The sequence below is a fragment of the Eucyclogobius newberryi genome, unplaced genomic scaffold (genome assembly GCF_026437365.1).
Source record: "Eucyclogobius newberryi isolate DKJ021-1_F unplaced genomic scaffold, fEucNew1.0.hap1 SCAF_2, whole genome shotgun sequence".
Classification (NCBI taxonomy): domain Eukaryota; kingdom Metazoa; phylum Chordata; class Actinopteri; order Gobiiformes; family Gobiidae; genus Eucyclogobius; species Eucyclogobius newberryi.
In genome coordinates, this window is record NW_027315834.1 from 19,454,932 (window position 1) to 19,476,401 (window position 21,470).

Sequence of the window (21,470 nt, forward strand, 5' to 3'; positions counted from 1 at the left end):
AGTTACTGTATTTATTTAAACAGGGAGACTCGATTTATGGCCAGTAAAATGTCTATAGTGGCTTCATTTCGCTCCTGGTCAGGTAAATGCAATGATTCACAATTAGACTTGTTATCTTTGTTTGTCATTGAAGTAACGACACCTGTTGTTTTGACCTGTAGGTATCATTAGCCTCTGTAAGTCAGGCAGCACTGGGATACAATCCCTGATTGGCCTCTTGTGTATACCAAACATGGAAGTGCGGGTATGTATTCTTATTTTTATTGTTACTCTGTCATCTAGAGTATATTAAAACTATACTGCGGTTTGTCTTTCAGAAAGCTTTGTTAGAAGTATTATATGACATTTTTCATTTAACTATACCTATGCCCAGCATGAACTTTATGGAAGCTCTAAGCAGTGTAGGTCGGTACACTTACAAGTTGATATCCTCTCATGTTTGTAAGGTATTTCATTTGATTTTTATTTTTTTTCTTCCTCTAAGACCCGAGCAAATTTCAGGACAACTGGAAATTGTCTGATGGGTTTGTGGCCTCTGAAGCAACAGCACTCCTTCCACACAGATCATGCTCAAGGTAAACTATTATACTTTATTTGATCTATAATAGAAAATAACATAATATTAAAAAAACATATATTTTTGTAGGCCAGACCTGATGCACAACTACCTCGCTTTTGTACTTTCGGCTTTCATCAAGAGTGGTTTGTTAGAGGTGTGAATACTAACCAAACTAACCAAGAATAAATGTAGTAAATAATAAAATTTACTAGACACATATATGTTCATTATTTAAAATTTGTGAACTGTCCAGGGTTTGGTGGAAGTGATTGCAAGCAGTGATGATATTATATCCATACGGGCAACCATTTTATTGAAAGAGCTGCTTAATATGGTATGAACCAGCCTATAGGTAATCTTACAGCAAAAGATGTTTGAATTTTTTTTTAAATATTTGCCTTTTCCCCCCAATTAGGCAAACCGCATACTTCCACACAGCCAAAGTCTCCATCTGCACTGCTTACCCACTCTTGTCAATGTCGCTGCCTCTTTTGACATCCCTCATGACAAACGCCTGTAAGAAAATTATTCTCCTTTAACCTCTTTATACTATTTGTTACTAATGTACTAAAATACAACTTGTCCAACTTTAGACGAGCAAGTGCTGCTGTCAATAATATGAAATGCTTCCATGAAAAGAAGAAAGTTCAGCCTAAACCCTGTAGTTTGTATTTGGATCACATCCTGCGAACATCCGGAGCGTCACACTACACTCGTGACCAGCACTTCAGACTTCAGAAAGACATTTTTATCATCAAGGTACCACTTGAAATCCAACTGATCTGTTTTTTGTTTTGCGTTCTAACAAAGTTGTTCCAGGGATCATGTGTTCTGTTGTTCAATGAATTTGATTCATTTTAAATTATGTGAAATGGGTCATATACTACTAATGCCAAGCTGACCGTGACAAGCAATTTGTGAAGAGCCAGCAGACAAAGGCGTTATTCTTCTCTAAGAGAATTTGATCAGATGGTATTTGTAATCTTACCCCTTCTACCACAATAACACTTTTTCTGTTCAGGTTGGTCTGGTCTCCACCTGCTTCCACAATGTTTACACATATTCTGAAATTGTGCTATAGAATTAATCTTTTTTATTAGGCCCGAGCGCCACAAGCTGGCGAGAGGCCTATTAATCTCGTAAGGCCGTGCGAAGCACGGCTGCGAAAGTGCGCACGTAGTGCGCACGAAATCGAGCGCGAAGCGCTCGCCCACTTCCAAACACTCACTAACGCACTCCTTCACTCACGCACGCCCCGTGCATACTAATTAATAGTAGGAAAATGGAACATTACCGTTGTAAACGGGCGAAGCCCGTGCAAAAGTGCGCACTAAACAAGCACTTTACATTGAGATGACGACCGCAAGGCGGTCGTCATCCCCATATAAAGCACTCATTTGCCCTAAGTAGCTCACGAATACGTTCCCCATCTCTTGCATGTTCCGTGCATATAAGCATGTAATGCAAAAATTGAACATTATTACTGTATAGAGGGCCAAAAACACAAAGTGGGCGGAGCCCACTCAAAATTAACAAAAGTACCCGTCAGTGACCAGGGACCCACACCATGAGGTAGGAAAGCGCGAGCGCTTTCCGAAAATGTATAGTTTATGATATTTGAAAAATGGGAAACATTGTTTTCGCATCGGAATATTCTTCTTCTTCTTATTCTTCTCGGGACCAACCCCCCTATTTTTCACCCAGTGAACATTGACGAAAAGTCACAAAAATTTGCACACCTCTAAAAATCGTGCCTCTCTACATTCTGGCTATTTCCCTTTTCTAAAATAAAAAAAATTGGCGGGTCAGCGCCCCCAAATGTACCAAAAATGCATTGAGAGATGGGAAATGACCCAAAAAAAATCTGATCGTAGAATCATGAAATTTGGCGCAGAGGTAGATGGTGACAAGAGAAGTAAAAAATATTATTACGGCAACGCCGTCCGCCCAACCAAATGTCGGCCATATTGCTTCAAAAATGGCTAAACATGATTTTGGAGTTTTTCCAAACGTCGTACTTTTACGAACTCCTCCCAGGGCGTTGGCCCTAAAAAGCTGAAATTTTGTGAAAATGCTACTGAGGAGTGGGACATCAAAAGTTATCCAAATTACATTGATACCTCTCACGGTCTCTGTGCGGCGAAGCCGCAAACTGTAGCTAGAATTTCAGAAATCTCCCATATTTAAAATTTCTGCCGTTTGCGCAGATAAAGTCCGAATTGCGTCAAATTAGAATCAGTTGTTAAACTCTTTGCCCTAAACCCACTTGAAGTGAAATAAATTCATTTGGCGCCACAGCGCCCCCTACAGATTTTATATGGAGGTTAAATGTTTAGTTTTGCGAAATTATATGAAATTTGACACACAACTCAATTTTAGCATCCCCATCAAAAAAGTCAATGAGAGCCATGTCATAATTGTTATGGCGTTGCCGTAACGATGACCGAAACCTTCCATGTTATTCCAATGGGGAAATCGCCAGAACATGTTTACACTTTATACTTTCACAAACTCCTCTTAGGGCGTTAGCCCTATTAACCTGAAATTTGGTGAGACTCATCTTCAGGGGTGGACCATCAAAAGTGATCCACATTTTTATTCAAAGAGTCACGGTGTCTGTGCGGCAAAGCCGCACATTGTGCCAAGAATTCAAAATAAAATTGCTTTTTGATGGTAAAACAAAGGGGAGAAGATGTGACAGCGTCACAGATTCAGCAGTAGGCGCAATAAAAGGACAATTGGGGCGCGTTAGCGCCCCCTCCTCTTGCGGCGTGGCGGCGGCGTGGCGAGGGCCGATCATTGCCGCTTGCGGCTATATTTTATCTTTGTTGTCACTATGTTGATTTTGTTTGTTGCTACAGGACACTGAGGATGCTCTGATGACTACCTTGAAGGAAAGCCATATCCTTAACCACAAGGAGAGCCTTGACTGGGACTGGAGCCTGATTGGAACCATTTTAAAGGTCAAGGAATTTTGTTTGGACAAATGTGTTGTGAAAAATGTATTGATGCCTTTTTATCATTTGAAGTGGCCAAATGTCAGTCTTCGAAGCAATAAAGGTGAACAGATGCACATGTAAGTAGAATTAGCAGTGAACCTAAATCAAATCTGCTTCACCGTCCAGCACTTTCTTGAAATTGTTTGTGTTTTGTCAGATTTGTGCGTCGACTGCTGTTTTTCTACAAGCCGAGTGGCAATCTTTTCTGTAGTCTTGAGCTGGACAACCCTAAGGCGAGACAGATCACAGTGGTTGGCTGCCAGTTCGTTGAGTTTCTTATGCAATCTGAAGAGGTACAGTAACATGGCAAAAAATATTCATTCAAAGTTAATTTATCATATTTACACACACACACACACAAACAAAACATTTTCATTTGCAAGGAGGGCCAGGGCTTTCTTGAAGATTTGGTGACAGACATTGTCCAGTGGTTGGACACCTACCTTGGCTTAAGATCCGATCAATGCACGCAGAGCAATACTCTTTTAACTACACTCAGTCAGTACTACCTCCTCTTCTTGGGTACCTTGTCGGCTTATCCACATGGCGTCAAAATGCTTGAAAAGTGCAGTGTCTTCCAATGGTAAATATTTGATCTAACATTTGGAATATGTACAGTTATTATAATAGCATGTTTCTTGCCCTAGTTTGCTCAATCTATGCACCGTGAAGAACCAAGAGCACCTCCTGAAGCTAACAGTCACTAGTCTGAACTACAGTCGGGACGGACTTGCACGTGTAATTCTCTCCAAAATCCTCACAGCTGCTGCAGATGTAAGACACCGAGTACTAGATTCCAAAAGTCTAAAAATCACCTCAGCTTGTACTTTTATTGTCATGTGTGTTTTTGTATAGTCTTGTAGGTTATACGCCACTAAACACCTGCGTGTACTGCTGAGAGCAAATGTGGAGTTCTTCAGTAGCTGGGGCATTGAGCTCCTGGTCACTCAACTTCATGACCGCAGTAAGGCTGTTTCAGTGGAGGCCTTAGACATACTGGATGAAGCCTGTGGAGATATGGTAGTGACAGGAAATACACTGCCTGTCCAAAAAAAAAGTTGCCACTGAAAAAAGGGGCACAGGCTCTAATATTTGGTAGTACCACCGTTAGTTCTGATTACAGCACCCATTCGCTGTGGCATAGTTTCAATAATTTCTGCAATATTAACATTTTTATTTCTATTCAGTGTTGCATTATTCTTCACCATCGTTGATCTTGTATTGATGATGTGTGAGAGTGACCACTGCACAAAGCCTTCTCCAGCTCGTCCCAAACACTCTCACTGGGGTTCAGATCTGTTGTAGATTAGATTCCTTAAAAAAATGACCTTGTTGAAGATGAAAGTTCATCATCCATGCTGCAATTATCCAGTTGGAGTACCTACTGTATTTGCTTAGTTGAATCCATGTGGCGACTTGTTTTTTTTTGGAAAGGCAGTATATAATGTACACGTGTGTCTATAAGCACTAGATTTACCCAGCATTGTGTGGCTTTACTGTGATTTTCCAGGCTAACCTCCATGCGCTGATTGAGATGAAACCGGCACTTACTCATCTGGGAGACAAAGGTCTTCTCCTGTTGCTGAGGTACACTTCCCTTTTTGAAAATGGCTATTCAAAGCTACTGTTGTTTTACAGCTTCTAATTGCTATCCATCAGATTTTTGTCAATTCCAAAAGGATTTGCGTATCTCAGTGACAAAGAATTTGTTACATCCCAGATGGAAAAATGGAAAAAGGTCAACAGAGCACTGTTAATGTTTAATATCTTAAACATTGTGCATATTGTTTTATGTATTTCCTTCTGCTTTGCAACAGTTGTATAATCTGAGGTATGTTGATATCATTGAGGAACAGCTGAATGAGGCTCTGACCACATATCAAAAAGCTGTGAATGGGGATAACTATGTCCGGCGCAGCAATCAAAGGTAAGTACATTTACATGTATTTAGATGTTAACTGATGTAATATCTATTTCAAGAACATTGCGTTTTTAGAACACTGAAACATACAACTTTTTGCTTTCAAAAATGTGTGTCTGACAGGAAACATAAGCCTCATGTTTACCTCCCTGTGCATTTGTACGGCCAGCTCGTTCACAGTAAACCTGGCTGCCAACTTTTGGAATCTCAGGTACTGTAAAATGTGTTCTTTATTTTAAGTCATGTAAGGTACATTTTATTGTCCCAAGGGGACATTTGTTATCTGGATTATACCCATGCCACTGAGGCAACCTAGAGTGCAGCCCCAGAGACCCATCTCCAGATCTTCAGCATACTTTGGTCAGGAAGCCATCCCAAAATACAAAAATGCAACTAATTAATCTCTGTTCATAACAATAATGATAATGATAATGATCTCTTTCAACTCAAAATCTGGTGCGAAGGTTCTTTCTTATCTAAACTGTGGCTTTGAAAACAAAAGTGTCACACAACATAAACATGTGTAAAACATGCAAATTCCTCACAGAACGGCCACATCTAGCTGTGATCTTATGGCTCATCATTTTTTAATATCCGTTAGGATCAATTTTCATAAGTTGAACATTTTACCTTACTAGTCCATGTATGAAATTCAATTCTTATTTTTAAAAAAACATTAATTAGACTTGAACTTGGACAACCATCACCACTTCAATGTTTAAAATTAATTTAAATGGCAATTCAAAACTAAATAATATATTTAGATATAGTCTATACTTTTTTTTAAATTATAACAAACTATTTTTGTCTGGTTGGAATGTAATGACCTTCTTCCCTGCCACCAAAAGCATGTTCCAAACTGTTGTATTTACTGTGTCCATGGCAGGACTTTTTTGGCCCAGATACATAGTTCTGAAGTCCAGTGGGATGTCAGTGGCAAAGAGAGTTTATAATGTTTGATCTCAGTCCAATCATTCTGAGCAACAGGGCAGTCCCAAAAACATGACAATGGTGAACCACCTGGCAACCACAGTTTCTTCAGCAGTCAGAATTTCCTTGTGACTAATGAGCACCTTGACATGGTGTTATGAAAAAAAAAACATTTTCCCAACAGAATTCCTTCAAAAGTTGTTATTATGTGGTCCTCCATTGGGGTGTATATACTTTCGCATTCTTCATCTGCCAAAACAAAGTTATCTTGTCCTTCTCATTTATTATTTTAATAGACAGGACAGTACAGCGTGAAGTGGGAAAGCGATTGGGGAAGGACATTGCAGCAAACTGTCAAGAGCCATATTCAACACTGCACTGTGCTCACATGGAGCACTCATGTTCTATCCACTCGACCACGCCATTTATTTTCAATATCTATAGTAAAATGTTGTCCCGATTATTTATGTATTTATTTAGAATGAATAGAACTTCTTAAAAGTGATTTAAATGCCTTAATAAACATTTCAGTCAGAGGTTTACAATGGTCATTGCTTTGATTTGTAAATATCTATGAAAGTCCTGTTTCTCCAAGCCTAAGGATTCCTTCAACATGTCAATATGATATTTTTGCTGTAGAATGTGGTGTATGATCTAAGCTGTCATGTACGATCTCCAAACTTGGATCATTGGGATAGAATCAAACAACTGAAGGCTGCCCTCTGGGCTTTGGTGAGAGACATTTTTATAATAATCATTCATATGATTAATTTGAATACAATCAGAACATCTATTGCCTCCATTTTTACCACAGGGTAATATAGGTTCCACAAACTGGGGTCTGAACCTGCTGCTGGAGGAGAGCGTGATTCCTGACATTGTTGCTCTAGCATATCATTGTGAAGTCCTGTCTATCAGAGGGTAAAGCTCTTCAGTTATTTGGCATCACATTCAGGGGCTGAAATTGGATGGGCCACACCCAACTCCACTCGGAGGCTGTAAATTGGGGGACATCACGCTTTGTACTGATGGTAATGTGTCTGGATTTACCATTCAACACACAGTGAAAACTAAAAGACAGATGAAGAAATGTTAAGTAGCTTAGCTTATCTTTTACAGTCGCTTTTCTCTCTCTCTCTCTCTCTCTCTCTCTCTCTCTCTCTCTCTCTCTCTCTCTCTCTCTCTCTCTCTCTCTCTCTCTCTCTCTCCCTCTCTCTTTCTCTCCCTCTCTCTCTCTCAGAAACAAATAGACTGACAAATTAGCGTCAGCTACTATAAATATTTTGTTTCATTTTAGACACAATATTGCACCAAATTTAAACTAAAAATACTAGATGTACATTCATATTTATAAATCTTATTATTTAAAATAATGTAATCAATTAAAATATTACATTTACCAGTCAAAAAAATAAATAAAATCTGCATCTTAAAGATCTTAAAAAAGTCTGAACGCTGCTGATCATATTTCCAAACATATCACAAGCATCTGTATTCTGTGCAGGACATGTGTGTATGTGCTAGGTTTAATGAGCAGAACTAAACACGGCTGTGAGGTGCTGAAGCGGGAGGGCTGGGACTCTGTGCGTCACAGTCGCAGCACACTGTGGCCTGTCGTTCCAGAGGAGTTTGAGGCACATCTCAAACCCAACACACTACACTCCACTGAGGCCACCCGCTCTAGGCACAATAATGATGCAGAGTCTGGACATCCAGGTAGGTTTAACTATTTGCAAAATATGAAAGACATGGAGCTAATATCATCTAATGATTTTCAGATATTACACGTAATGGTGAAAGGGTGGAAAGTGGGGAGTTTGTTGAAAAAGCCTTGGACAAACTGATGGACCCAACCTCAGACAATCTCCAGACAATGAGACGTCACCACTCTTTTGGATCAGGCCACTCTTTTCTTTCGTACAAAAATGGGAGTCTATCTAAAGATAGGTCGACTGATGAGATAGATGCATCAAATGAAAACACTCCTGGCAGTGGAGCGGGAGAAGTAAATAGGTCAGTTGAGCAGAGTAAAGATGCTTTGGATATTGATGGTTTGAAGATGTGCAGTCTGAGTCTGAACATAGACTCTGCCGCCAACAGTGTTAGCTCCTTCAGTGAGTCAAGGGAAATCCTGGACTCTAGCACTGACTGTCTCTGTCCAAGCAGCATAACCAACCAGATTATGTTAAACCCACAACATCTGGCTTCTGCTCCTCTGACAATCCCCAAGTCCTGCTCCACTTCTCTGGTTCTTCCTGGATCATCTCACACTCTGCCACGCAGGGCCCAGTCTCTCAGCTCTCCTTCTGTGACGCCTCTGAGCAGCTGCACCCTGCGATTCCTCAGTGCCCACTATGCCTACACAAGTCCTCGGGATGCCCTGGGGTATGCCACCCTCAGGAGGCTGCAACACCAGCGCATGCAGCCATCTTTGTCTCATGGTGAATCACTGGTGTCTCCAGCCAAAGACATACTTTACGCTGATGCCATCACTATGAACACAGGCAGCTTGGACTCAAGACTCACCTCTAAGCGGTAGGACTCAGATTTAAGTATAAAGTGACCATAATCTGCATGATGCAGTTCTATTCTACAAATATTTTTGTTATCATTGAATATTTCTTCTTGAACAGTGCTGTTTTTGCTTTCAGATTTTTAAAAGCTATTAGTTTTGCAGCTTTTGAGAAGGAGAGACTACTGAGGCCTATTAACCAAAGCACACTGCAGCGTTCCTCTTCTGTCCGCTCTTTAATGTCCACCTCCTCTGACGATTACATAGGGCTTGCCTTACCTGTTGATATAAACTGTATGTTCCAGGTAACCACGACTGCTAATTTATCTTATTAAAATACGTATACACTATGATTATCTTTTAGGACTGCTAATGAAAGCTTTCTCTGGCTCAGGTCAAAGAAACTCCATATTTTCAAAAAATGTCAAGCCCTACGTCGGAAGCTTGCTCTGCTAAACATATTGACAGTGGTGAGACCCACCATGGACATCAGCAGTGCCCACATTAAGTGCCAAATGCCTCAGTAGCTCACTATTTATTTTCATTGCTTTGTCAGGCTTCTCTAATGGATATCAGCCAGAGAGGCCCCACTTCACTGAGCTGGTGGCAGTCAGTCTATCAGACCCACTTAAGATGCTGGGCTCAGAGGACACTGGTCTCCAGGAACACAATGATAACAATTGTCTGTATTGTGCTGCCCTCTCCGTGCTTGGCTCTGTTTCTCACAACTGCTACCCAGGTGGAATACTTTATATTATCAAATTAATATTAAAGTTTGATATTTAAATGTAACCTTTATTAATCAGATCTTGCCGAAGTGGCTTCTAATGTAGAGACACCTGCGGCACCTGCGGCAACCCACATAGACACCTTGACCACATCCAACCGGACAGAAGTGTTGGTTTGCGGTGACGTTATCTCCCATGGATCAGCTGGCAGCACTGAAAAGGCTTTGGGTATAAGTCTTGGCATAGCATTCTTCTATCCAAACAAACTTGAATGTTCTCTAGACTAATCATTTCAAATTGCTCTTAAGAAGGAGGAAAGTCAATGCCCAAAGACACCCCAGTGGGTAAGGTCCTCCACAGGAAAGAGGTGCTGCGTCTAATTATTAACCTCAGTTCATCGGTGGGAACAAAAAAACATGAGGCCAACCTCTTGACGTAAGCATCCTATTGTAATGTTTTTGTTTTGCCCAGTACTGTCTTATGAGTGTCTTGTGTCTTGGTAGGATCAAGGAGAAGTTCCCGTATGCCTTTGATGACATTTGTCTGTATTCAGAGGTGTCGCATCTGCTCGCTCACTGCACTTTTCGACTGCCATCTCGTCGTTTCATACAGGAGCTCTTTCAAGATGTGCCATTTGTCCCTGTAAGAACACTACAATATTTATGGTTAATGAAAACGCTAATTTTGTCTCTCTCTTTGTCAGATGTATGCAGCAGCAGAGAGCGTTCTGTCCAAGTCACAGCACAGAACATCAAGCCCACGTTCTGAATACTAATTCAACTTGTGTTGAGTCAACCTTGCCCCACACAGATCCTAAACCATTTCAAGTTAAATATATGCAATACTAGAGAAATCTGTAATAGACCAATATACAAATGTTCTCTACACCAAACTCAGCCTTCTAGTTGATTTTAAATTGTTCTATCCCTTAATTCTGCAGATAATGTTGGATTAGTTTAAAATGCATTGGCGTATGACAAGATACGAGAAGATAAAAAATCTTGCCTAGTTTTTTTAAAATGTAAATGTATTATTTTACTACAACATAATACTGCAACTTAATATTAACCAGGGCTAAAAGTTGCCAAAATGCACAATAGTAACAATAAATAATAAAAATATTTACTTTGTTAAATTAATGTTTAAACTGCCAAGAAAATGTGTTTGTAAATTGTCTGCATTTTGGGTGACATTTTCTGTGTTGAGGTCAGGGTGGTGAGATTGGGTTTGCCAGGAGATTTGAATTGTTTTTCTTTTTGACTTAAATAGGTTGTTTTATCATTGTTCATTGTTTTTTGTTGCACCGAATCACCAAAGCAAGTTCCTATGGGTGTGAATTCTGTTCATTGACAATGGCAATAAAACTTTTCTGATTCTGATCATTTTCACAACATTTGAGCTCAATGGCACAAATCCACCTGAGTGCAGGCGTCTCAGTGCAGCTCTCAGTCCCTGCAGCCTGCGGCTATTGAACACCATAGCTATAAAATGGAGTCTTTCTGTCGCTGTGGCCACACCATAGGAGACAGGTTTCTCATGGGGTTTTCTTTTTGACTTTTTAATTAGGAGGACAAAACTGAACTTTGTGGGAAATTTGGGAGAAAAAAACATTTGCTCCCCATAAAAAATGTGGATACTTTTTACAATCTAGAGAAAAAATTAAGGGTTCACCGCACATAGATTATAGAGTTTAGTAATAGGAATTGGATTTTTTAGACACTCAAAATCAAGGACGCTTCAGATTGCATTATTCATTCACTCCACACTCGGGGGTGGTAAAACTATTCTGAAGCCACAGTTGCCCTGGGGCAGACTGACAGAAAGCCTGCAAATCTGCTGCCCATCCCACCACCACCAATCACTCAAACACCAGATTAATACTAAGCAATATGAGACAACAGTTTGCAGAGCTCCACTGTGGCTCTGCAGCGCTCTTCCATCCAAGTACTTACCAAACCACTTGCTTAGCTTCCGAGATCTGAAAAGATCGGGCAATGACATAATTTCACATAAAAAATGCCTATTTTGATCCAAAAAGCCAAAAAGGAAATATTTTACTCTAAATACTGCCATACTGTCTATGAACCCTTGGTGCTATTATTACTATACTGACATACATCAAGTGTTGGTGAATGACTAAAGCATTGTAAAGCACTTTGAGTATCTTGATATAATATAATTATGATTCGACAAACACATTTATATTTTATGTGGATTATGTTCAAACACTATTTTCAGGTAAAGAAAAATAGAAATAAGGAGCGCTGCGTGGGTACTTAAATGACCAAAAAACAGTAAATTAAAGGTTCAGGTTGGTGCAGTAAAATAATAATAATAATAATAATAATACAATTCGGTGTTCATTTTAAGTCATATTTTAGTATGAGTGTAATTTTGGGCACTACTGAACCGGTAGAGTCAGATTTGTCTGTTTACTGTTTAATTGCTGTTGTTTCAGTTTCTAAAGCTGTAACAGTAACTTATCAACACACAGTAATGATAAGATAGAGCCAATAAGCAAAGAAATTGAATTAATATTATCTGCACATGGATATAGGGGATAATGAAAAATGCTCACTCACAGACCCACTGGTCTGTAAAAGCTCTGCTGTGAGTCATTCTTACCAGAAACACTCACACACTTCCTGCCACAGCTGTACATGGATTTCACAATGATTTTGCTGGAAATGGGTTTTGATCCACTGATGATTATGTACACGGAGAGAAAACCTCTTCTGTATAGATCTGCCCTTCACATACCACCTTTCATCCAGTCTTGGATCGGTTTTTATGTAAGTACCTATTTATGGCGATCGGCTGTATGTATGCAGTGCATGCTGACAAAACTTTCTTTCGACAGATAACGTGATTGTGAAGGTTTTCCCCAAGAAACAATGATTAGACTTATCATTAGAGGGATGTTATTTGTTTTTCTAGCATTTACAAATCACGGGACAGGAGGCAAACACGGTGAGAGCAGCAGTGTTTATGGTTTAAATATACATTTCTTATTCAGATTGAATTTAAAACTGATATATAATCATCGTTACAATTACCATGCTGTGATTTGCCCGAATATAGGCATTCTACAGTGTGCACCACAGAATATGCAGCTTTCAAATGTGAGTCAGGACCTCCAGATGGAATGGGAGATCCACCCTTCATGTGTATTGCTGAAGAACCTGATCTTTGAGCTGATAGTGCTGGTAGAAGACAAACAAATGCACCATGTAAGAGTCATGACAAGTCCTTGTTTAAAAGAAAAGAAAAGAAATGCTAAAATGCTGATATGTTTCTTAAATGTTTAGGAAGAGGTTGCAGTGATGGCTGACCGTATGGGATCTAGTCACTGGTGGAGCTGGAAGTCCTTTTTACCACTCGAGTGTGCGTCTCATTCTGTCAAGATTAGGTCCAGAAGTGAAAATCAGAGCAGTCCGTGGATTATTCAGACTCTGCCAGGTAACAAAGTAAAATTATACTTTTGTTGTTCAAAAGGTAGGAGCTAGAGCAGCTGTTGTTATTGTAGCAGTTTTAATTGTAGCAGCTTTTGCGGTATAGTTATCACATTGAGTCACATTCAGTGTTGGTAAGCCACTGAATGCTGCTGTGGCTGTTGACGTAGAGTATCAAAGATCTCTCCAATCACCACATAAGCATGGTGGGTGACAGGGGAGCAGTATGGTAGTTTGAACCAGCAGGAGAAAAGCACTCTCCACCCATTTGATCACCACTGACCCGGACGTTTTCTCCCTGCAGGTCTGGAGCCCTTGGCTGAGATACAGGTGTTTCCTCAGGATCAGGTATTTGAGGTGGGAAGTAGAGCCACTTTCTGCTGCATTATTCCAGCGAGCCAAACGTTCAGTGAAATGTCTCTGGGTAGCTACCAAGACGCCCCTTTCAACACTTCCATGCTCAACAATCACACGTATGCCCTGACTGTGGACCTACTGTGGCCAACTCCTCTCTCTGATGCTGACATCAAATGTAAAACAGACATGGATGAGAACGGAGCGTGTGCAATCATTGGCTGTGAGTATGACTTCATCAATTTGAATGAAACACAAATTCAGGTCAAAATATTAACAAGTGTTTTATTTATTTATTCAAGACCAACCTTCAGACAGTAACCTTACATGTGAAACTCGAGACTTCCTGTCAGCTGACTGCTTTTGGACAGTTGGCCCCCAAATCTTCACAAAACCCACTGTCTACTGGCTGCTTGAACAGTTATGTATCAAATGAGTTAATATTTGTTTTATTTATAACATAACTTTCTCAACATCTCCTTGGTATTTACTGTTACTGTACAGATCATGTAGTGATCAGACTAGGGGCACATGTACAAAGAAAGTTGAAGTAGAGGGCGGTGAGAGAATCTGGACATTAACTGCACGTAATGTCCTTGGCACCATTGAACTTATTGATGAAGCCAATCTAACAAAGAGAGGTATAACCAAAAAGTTATATGGAGACATATTTTAAGCTTTTAATTTAATGCAAATACTTTTCAGTTTACATGTATGCACCAGAGCATGTGATAATATCCTCTGTGAATGCAAAAAATGCAAATCTAAGATGGTTTTGGGCTGTTCAGCGGTACAGTCTACTCAATCTGACTTGTCAAATAAATGTCAATAATGGAGCAACCAAAATAGTAAGTTTCCACATTTATTCAATCCACTGGACAAAATAACAGCACATGGTGACATTACTACAGCTCTCTCTTTGTTATAGATTGAAATTAATGGCGTTGGTCTTGCGTCGGCTGTGTTAAATGACCTGATACCAAATTGGACTTACAGTGCAATGGTTCGATGTGCAACAGTCTCAGATTTTTGGAAATGGGGCGATTGGAGTCAACCAATTACATTTGACACCAAGGGCGACAGTAAGTATTGATGTTTGCATGATCAGCTTTCCATTTTAAACACAGCATTGGTTTTATAACGCTTGAATCATAATTGAAAAGTTTAATTATCATTATGTTTGGTCCAGTCTGCCTCTAACTTTGAGGACAAGTCATTCTATCACTACCTAATAAATCTCACCCATGACCAGGTGCGTGACAATGGGATAATATGTGCTTTTTGTGGTATATTTGTCCCACAGTCCCTGATGCTCTAGATGTATGGATGCATAAAGAGGACAACCAAACTCTTATCATATGGAAAGTAAGTTCAAAAGAGCTACATTTGACTTGTTTACGATGAATCTTGTCTAATGTATGTCACATTTGTAGTTGCTTGAGGACCACCAAAGCCACGGTCACATCCTAGACTATGAAGTGACTTGGATAGACTCAGAGATGAGAGAACAAACAAATAAAGTGTGCGTTGTTCATCCCAATCATAGCGTTGCACTAAAGCTCAGCTCGTTCAAAAAGTATTATGTCAAAGTGTTTGCCAGAAACGCATATGGAGCTTCTAACCCATCACAGATCATTATACCCAGTCAGTCTCAAGGTATGATAGTAAATGTATTTTTCTGTTGTCGTTGTAGCTTGATAATAATGTTTTGTGTTGTTCTTAGATGCAAAATGCAATACTTCGCGTATCAGTGGCATTAAAGGTGGCTTTAGTTTGTCTTGGGGGGCCAGTTCCACTGCCAGCTGTGGCTACATTTTGGACTGGTGTCCCATGTCTGGAGACTGCACTGTGGATTGGCACAAAGTGCCACCCAACAAAACAAGTGCTACCATATACTCAAGTATGCTTTTATAAAATAGGGTGTATCAGGGGTGTCCAAAGCTATTTCTTCATGGGCCACATGTCAAAGACTGTTGACAATATAAATATATAAATATAATATCAATGTGAGCATGATTAGCTTAGAGTTGTCCAAAACACAACACAGTAATTCAGGCTTGTAACCTTAAAATGCATATGGCAGGTTAGGCTACTAATTTCACTAAAATGTAATTAACATAATTACATTTAAGACTTTGACAATAAATCAGTCTGATCATTTTGGTGAATTTTGGTATAATTTTATGTCTTGGATGGACATGAGCAGCAGATGATGTCGCTGCAGGTTTTAACGACATATACAACAACTTAAATATTCAGCCAGTATATAATTCCAACTAAGTTTGATCAATCAAGAACACGGAGTACTCGCAAAATCATTCCCTCTCCTGCTACCGTCGCCTCTAAAATATATGCCGGCTCATTAATATAATAATAATAATGATATGAAACCTATAATTGACCATTTAAGAGGGGTTTTCTTTATTTAACAACTACTATGGATTACTGATGATACAAATTTATGACAACACAATTATTTTTGTAAATTCATCTTTAATCTGTTGGAAAATCAGGTTATTTCCATGTAGGTTGACCCTGAAATTTGAATGGACTTTGAACTGCAAAACAGATTTACCACAAGTCACAATAAAAAACCACCACATGTGTTTCTTATTACAGTTATGAGATAAACTTGCAGTCATAAGTGGTTCGACCCCTGGCAATAGTTTGGACACCAATGGTCTATATTTTTTTTTACATGTCTTCCAATAGTCACCATATTTTTTTACCATTTACAGAGAACTTTAAAGTTGGTGTGAGATACATACTGTCAATATACAGCTGCACAGCGGATGCTCCGGTGCTGCTAGAGATGAGAGAAGGCTATATCAACGAACAAAGTATGCTGTGTGTTTGTAATTTGTAATTCACGTTCGTCTCTAAATCATGTCATATTCGACCAGGAATACTAGATGGTCTGTTTAAGAACTTGAGGTGGGAACAGCATGCATCCGATGTGAAAATATCATGGGACAAAATTGCCTTAAGAGAACAGAGTACTTTTATTGAAGGCTACGTCCTGTATTGCAAAAATGAAAGTACAGTCATTCAGTACCGCACAGGTATGCATTAATTCCGATTTTGAAAAAGAACATTCCAGCAAACTTTGAAACATGCCTAAAATGTTCTGTTTCTGTAAAGCGGACCCTGGGGCCTCTAGTCTGACCGCAAAACAACTCCATATCACTTCATATACATTTACTGTGTATGCCCTGACTACAGTTGGAGAATGTGGTTTGACAACTTTACACGCTACCTTAAATTCACAAAGTATGTGGCATCATGCGCTATAATAATACATTGTGTTAAACTTGGCAGGCATTAACTTGGTGTCTTTTCAGCTGATGCTTTGGTCAGTACCTTCCTGATCGCTCTGTTTATGATGCTCCCTTTACTTTTGGTCGTCACTGTGAGTTGCTACAGACACTGGGCTTGGTATGTTTTCTTTTGAAGTCAGTTTGAATATGGAGCAGAGAGCTTAATGTAATGTCTGATATTATGTTTTCACAGCATCAAACAGAAAGTATACCCACCCATCCCTGAACCAGTGTTGACAGGAAAGTGGTTACCTTCCAAAGTATGTATATGTCTTAATCATAATTATTGGTGGTGACAAGATTCATTTTTAAAGTGAAATTAATTGATACAAGTTACTTTTAATAGTATTGTGTATAACATCCAGTGAAAAATAATATAAACCACAGAATACTGATTAAAATAAATTATTAAAATAAATTATTTTAAAATATAGTGTTCTATAAAATGATTTCTTATTGGTAAACATATTATTTACTTACCAGCACTGATAACATCACAACTTCACTTTACTGCAATTTTGTGGGTGTCATTGTTGAAATTCCATATCACTGCCCAAACAAGCATTATATTTTATATATATATATATATATATATATATATATATATATATATAAATATAAATATAAAAATATATATATATATATATATATATAAATATAAATATAAATATATGTATATATATATATATATATATATATATATACATACATACATACATACATATATATACACACACATACACATGATTCTGCTGAAAAACTGCATTTTAGGCCCAGGAGCTTGGTAATTTGTAAAAGTTAATAGTATTGTAAGATTTTTATATACATTTTTGCCCATAACATCACAGTTGTTTTCTGTGTTTGTTCGTATTGTCATCAGGATGTGGTGCCATATTGTCCCAGTGAAGATCTTGATATGGCTGTACCAGAGCTCCACTGTAAATTTCCATCATCCAAGGACGGCTACATCTGCCAGAAGGACAGTGGCATTACTAACACCACAACTTTAGCACAAAATCAAACTCTTAAAAAACACATATCTTGTGAAGTTATTTTACCCCCAACCTCCCCAATGTGTTCAAGACTGAATGTGTTTCCAAACCCAATGTACAACTTGGTATTGTCTGGGAACAATGACCAGACCGGCTTAGAAACTAACTATCAGGATTTTGAAGAAGAGATGTTAAAAAATTATAAGCCTCAAGACTTTATTCAAAATGGGACAGAAGCAGACAGTATGTCATGTGTCTCTTCCTATATTGTTTTACCATACTCACCGTAAAACTAATCCTTTCACAAATGTTTTTCTCTTTCTTTCTTTCTATCTTATTTTATTTTACTTTCCCACTTAAATATGTTGTTCATTAAAAAGATGTATTTTGCACCATAATACTGTATTTTTTGTAAGTGACTTTGTGTTATGAATGAGCTGGAAGTCACTCACCAAACTGTAAACTATGACAAGTTAAATCACAATAATGCATCTAAATACCCATGTATAGCCACATAGATCCATCTACAACAACTAATACATTTATTACCCTCTGCTGAATAAAACCAATGAAAAGTCACTTCCTCTTTCACGATAATGTACAGAATGGATACAAAACAGATAATGCAGCCTCCGGAGTTCACATTACCTGTAAACGACCAGTAGAGGACGCTGTTTCGCTACGCCCTTTGCAGAATTGAATTGAACAAAGACAATGCCAGTCAGAGTAGGGAAAGAAAACGTATACATTTTTTTGTCTTTTTTATTGAATTAATGTTATAGTAGCCCACATATCTATGGGTCCCTAGTGATGGTGTCACACATTAACCTGCCCCTCCTCCACGTGTGTTTTGTTTACTGCTGCCATAGTAACCCCGAGGCGGTTTAGGTCTACTAAAAAGCATTTCAGTCACACTAAAGGACCATTAAAACATTCATCTTCAAAATGATTGTTACTCAAAAAGCTCGGTGCCGGGAATTCAAGGGCCCGACTCCGCACTCAGTCGCTGTGGTAAGACACTTTTAATGCCTCACTTATTGTGGTCACGTCAGGGCCTAACCTCAGCACAGAAATAATGTAAACTCAGTGGCAGTGTTTCTCCACGGTTGAGTTGTCCACTTCATGTTAGTACTGTATGCTTTGTGTAAGATAAACTAAGGTTGTGGTCAAATGAAAAAGTAAGGTCTTGTCAGGCTGTGTGTTCAGAGAAAATCGCCCAGAAGACAATCATTCATTAAATTAATCATTGTTTTCACTTTGTGTCTTAGGCTACAACTGATACATAACACTTTATCAAATATTTTGATGTGTTTGAATATTTCATGCTGTGAAATGTTTTTTCTTTCTTTTTTTTGTCAAAGAGGGCAAAATTCCCCTCCTTGAAGCCCCTGGATCACTTGACACAGGAGAGAAGAAAACTGGAGGCTGAGAGAGAAAACTTTGCAGGGTTTTCAAAATATCAGCGGTCATGGGATATTAAAAACTCCTGGATCCAAAGTTGTGATCGGCAATATGTGAGATGTACCACAGAGAGAGAGGTCAAGGCTGCTCTTCACCAGTATGAGCTGAGTATTGAAGAGAGGAGGGACAGGTCTGTCTGCTTTACAGACACGTTTTATGTATCAAACTAAAACTTCCTCATACATGAGTTTACCATTTAAAGGCTGCGTATTATGTTGGAGACAGAAGAACAGCAGCTCCTCCAAGAGACAGAGGAGAGAAAAGAGACTGCCCTGGAAAGACAAGCCAAGATGCGAGAGAGAGCAAAAGTCCTGAGAGACACAAGAGAGACCGAAAGACAGCAAATGGTTTCTGAAAAGATGGAACAACTTTTTATGTAAATTAATAAATCAAAGTAATAACAATAATGCTTGTCTATGGCGCGTTTTGACGATTGAGTAATCCATCTTATTCTCAGAAACCAGTGTGAGGAACTCCGAACTGTCCTGAGCAAGCGCAGAGAAGAGGAGGCCCGTCTGGACTGTGTGGCCCAGGTGCAGTCAAAGCAGGAGCAGCAGCAGGAGCAGCAGAGGAAGGACAGGCAGTTCTCAGAGATGTGGGAGGCCATTCGCCAAAGAGAGGAGCAGGAAGAGAGTGAACGAGTTGAGAGACAGCAGCAGACAACAAATGAGCATCTGAACCAGCTGAGAGCGCAGATGGACGCAGTGGAACAACAAAGACAACAGGCCAAAGCGCTCAAAGAGGAGGAGGCACAACTGCTGGTGGGCGGCGGCACCTCTCACACTATTTTACATCTACTTTCATGTTTCATGTGAAATATAAATGTGTTGATCTGCCAGCGGGCGCACAGAGAAATGCTGACGCTTCAAGAACAGAGAGAGAAGCATCAAAGGCTCCAAGCTGGGCAGACGAGGAGGAAGCAGCTCGATCAGAGTTACAGGATGAAGATGACGCGCCTCGCAAAGGAGCAGCAGGAGGAGCTGGCTCTTGACATGAGCATCCTACAACAGGTTCTCAGCCAGGAGAGTGATGAGAAACTGGGAGCTGCACAAAGAAAGGTGAATGTCTGAATCAGCTGAAAATGTGATAATCCATAGCAACTCTGTTATTCAACACATGAAATCACATCGCTGTTTGATAACTTAAGTATACATTTTCAATATATAAATGGCACTGTAATTATTTATATATTTAAGGGAAAGCATCTAGTTAATTCATTCATTGTTCATTCATTACACATGATTATATCACGACTCATTGAATTAGTGATGTTTTTTTCTTTGACTTGATGTGTGAAAAAGGAAAACACAGGCAGTTTTCAGTTTACAACACTAGATGACGTCAAAGAGCTACGTTTGGCCTCGATTCACTGTAATCGCGCTTGAATTAATAACAACTAGTCCCTAATTTAATGAGATCTTTTGTGGGATTAACCAACACAACGTGTACTAATAATTTTCAGTAAATAGTTTTAAAGCATTCAAATGTGAACTTTTTCCCTAGATTGAACTGCAAGAGGAGCAGCAGAGGTACAGACAGTACTTGGCAGCTGAGCTGGACAAGCAGAAGCAACTGGAGCAGGAGACAGAGCAGCTAATTGAAGAAAAACTGAGAGAAACTTGGGCCAAGCGTGAGAAACAGGGTCAAATGGAGAGAGATGCCAGGAACAGCCTCATGAAAGATGTACTGGAGGCACGCAGCTTGCAAATCCAACATAACCGTAAGTTAGAGATTGTTTAGGTGCTGCAAAAGACATTTTTCTTACGTAACCTCCCCGTGACATGTGTTTCAGTGGAACTAAACAAGCAGAAACAGGATAAGCTGGCCAGAGACAGAGAAGAGCTCATCCAAATGACTGAAGAAATTAAATTATTAGATCAGGAGGAGAAGAAACAGTATGTGGCAAAACAGTTTTCATGATTATACTTTGTTTAGCAGGGGAGTTTTACTTTATATTTTTGCCTGCAGACATAAGGAGTTATGCAGAGCCTACCAAGCTGATCTTCAGGCACAGATACAGCACAAGCAGCAGCTGAAGCAAAATGAGAAGGCTCTGGAAGAGCGGGAGTGTCAGTACGGCCTGGCCATGCAGCAGGAATATGAGAGGATGAAGGAGAGGGTCCTGTCCAGGCCGGCCTCTCACACCACAGTGGCTCATCCATTCAGACGCACTGACGGGGCCAGATCTGCTCCGCCACTGCAGCGTCGTAAAGAAGAAGAAGGCCTGAATCATTAATACTGTGTC

The 21,470-nt window shown here is 39.5% G+C and overlaps 3 protein-coding genes across 3 annotated transcripts; all 3 read left to right on the forward strand.

Annotated features, from left to right (window-relative positions):
- Position 1: 1 nt before the first annotated feature.
- Positions 2 to 10,528, forward strand: LOC140367598 (rapamycin-insensitive companion of mTOR-like). Its single transcript, XM_072454137.1, is given in 30 exon segments — positions 2 to 82; positions 162 to 244; positions 318 to 405; positions 485 to 575; positions 647 to 713; positions 813 to 893; positions 975 to 1,075; positions 1,153 to 1,318; positions 3,421 to 3,522; positions 3,589 to 3,635; positions 3,716 to 3,851; positions 3,942 to 4,141; positions 4,206 to 4,332; positions 4,414 to 4,578; positions 5,069 to 5,145; positions 5,218 to 5,296; positions 5,376 to 5,485; positions 5,603 to 5,690; positions 7,049 to 7,141; positions 7,224 to 7,330; positions 7,914 to 8,125; positions 8,188 to 8,944; positions 9,061 to 9,226; positions 9,316 to 9,391; positions 9,478 to 9,660; positions 9,728 to 9,877; positions 9,958 to 10,084; positions 10,153 to 10,291; positions 10,353 to 10,385; positions 10,388 to 10,528. Coding segments are annotated over 30 exon segments (3,927 nt in total). The 5' UTR covers positions 2 to 36; the 3' UTR covers positions 10,418 to 10,528.
- Positions 10,529 to 12,513: 1,985 nt separating this feature from the next.
- LOC140368023 (leukemia inhibitory factor receptor-like) lies at positions 12,514 to 18,113 on the forward strand. The gene is made up of 17 exons (XM_072454867.1): positions 12,514 to 12,619; positions 12,731 to 12,879; positions 12,958 to 13,108; positions 13,406 to 13,678; positions 13,758 to 13,875; positions 13,960 to 14,096; positions 14,161 to 14,303; positions 14,384 to 14,537; positions 14,759 to 14,820; positions 14,889 to 15,111; positions 15,179 to 15,355; positions 16,194 to 16,295; positions 16,359 to 16,517; positions 16,597 to 16,725; positions 16,797 to 16,890; positions 16,966 to 17,032; positions 17,653 to 18,113. The coding sequence occupies exons 1-17, from the start codon at positions 12,544 to 12,546 to the stop codon at positions 18,052 to 18,054; spliced, it is 2,616 nt and encodes an 871-aa protein (XP_072310968.1). The 5' UTR covers positions 12,514 to 12,543; the 3' UTR covers positions 18,055 to 18,113.
- A 528-nt stretch (positions 18,114 to 18,641) lies between these two features.
- On the forward strand, positions 18,642 to 21,461 carry cfap53 (cilia and flagella associated protein 53). The gene is made up of 8 exons (XM_072453419.1): positions 18,642 to 18,775; positions 19,126 to 19,355; positions 19,428 to 19,601; positions 19,683 to 19,986; positions 20,065 to 20,283; positions 20,729 to 20,945; positions 21,018 to 21,120; positions 21,194 to 21,461. Exons 1-8 carry the CDS (start codon positions 18,710 to 18,712, stop codon positions 21,459 to 21,461), a joined length of 1,581 nt encoding a protein of 526 aa, XP_072309520.1. The 5' UTR covers positions 18,642 to 18,709.
- The last annotated feature ends 9 nt before the right edge of the window (positions 21,462 to 21,470 follow it).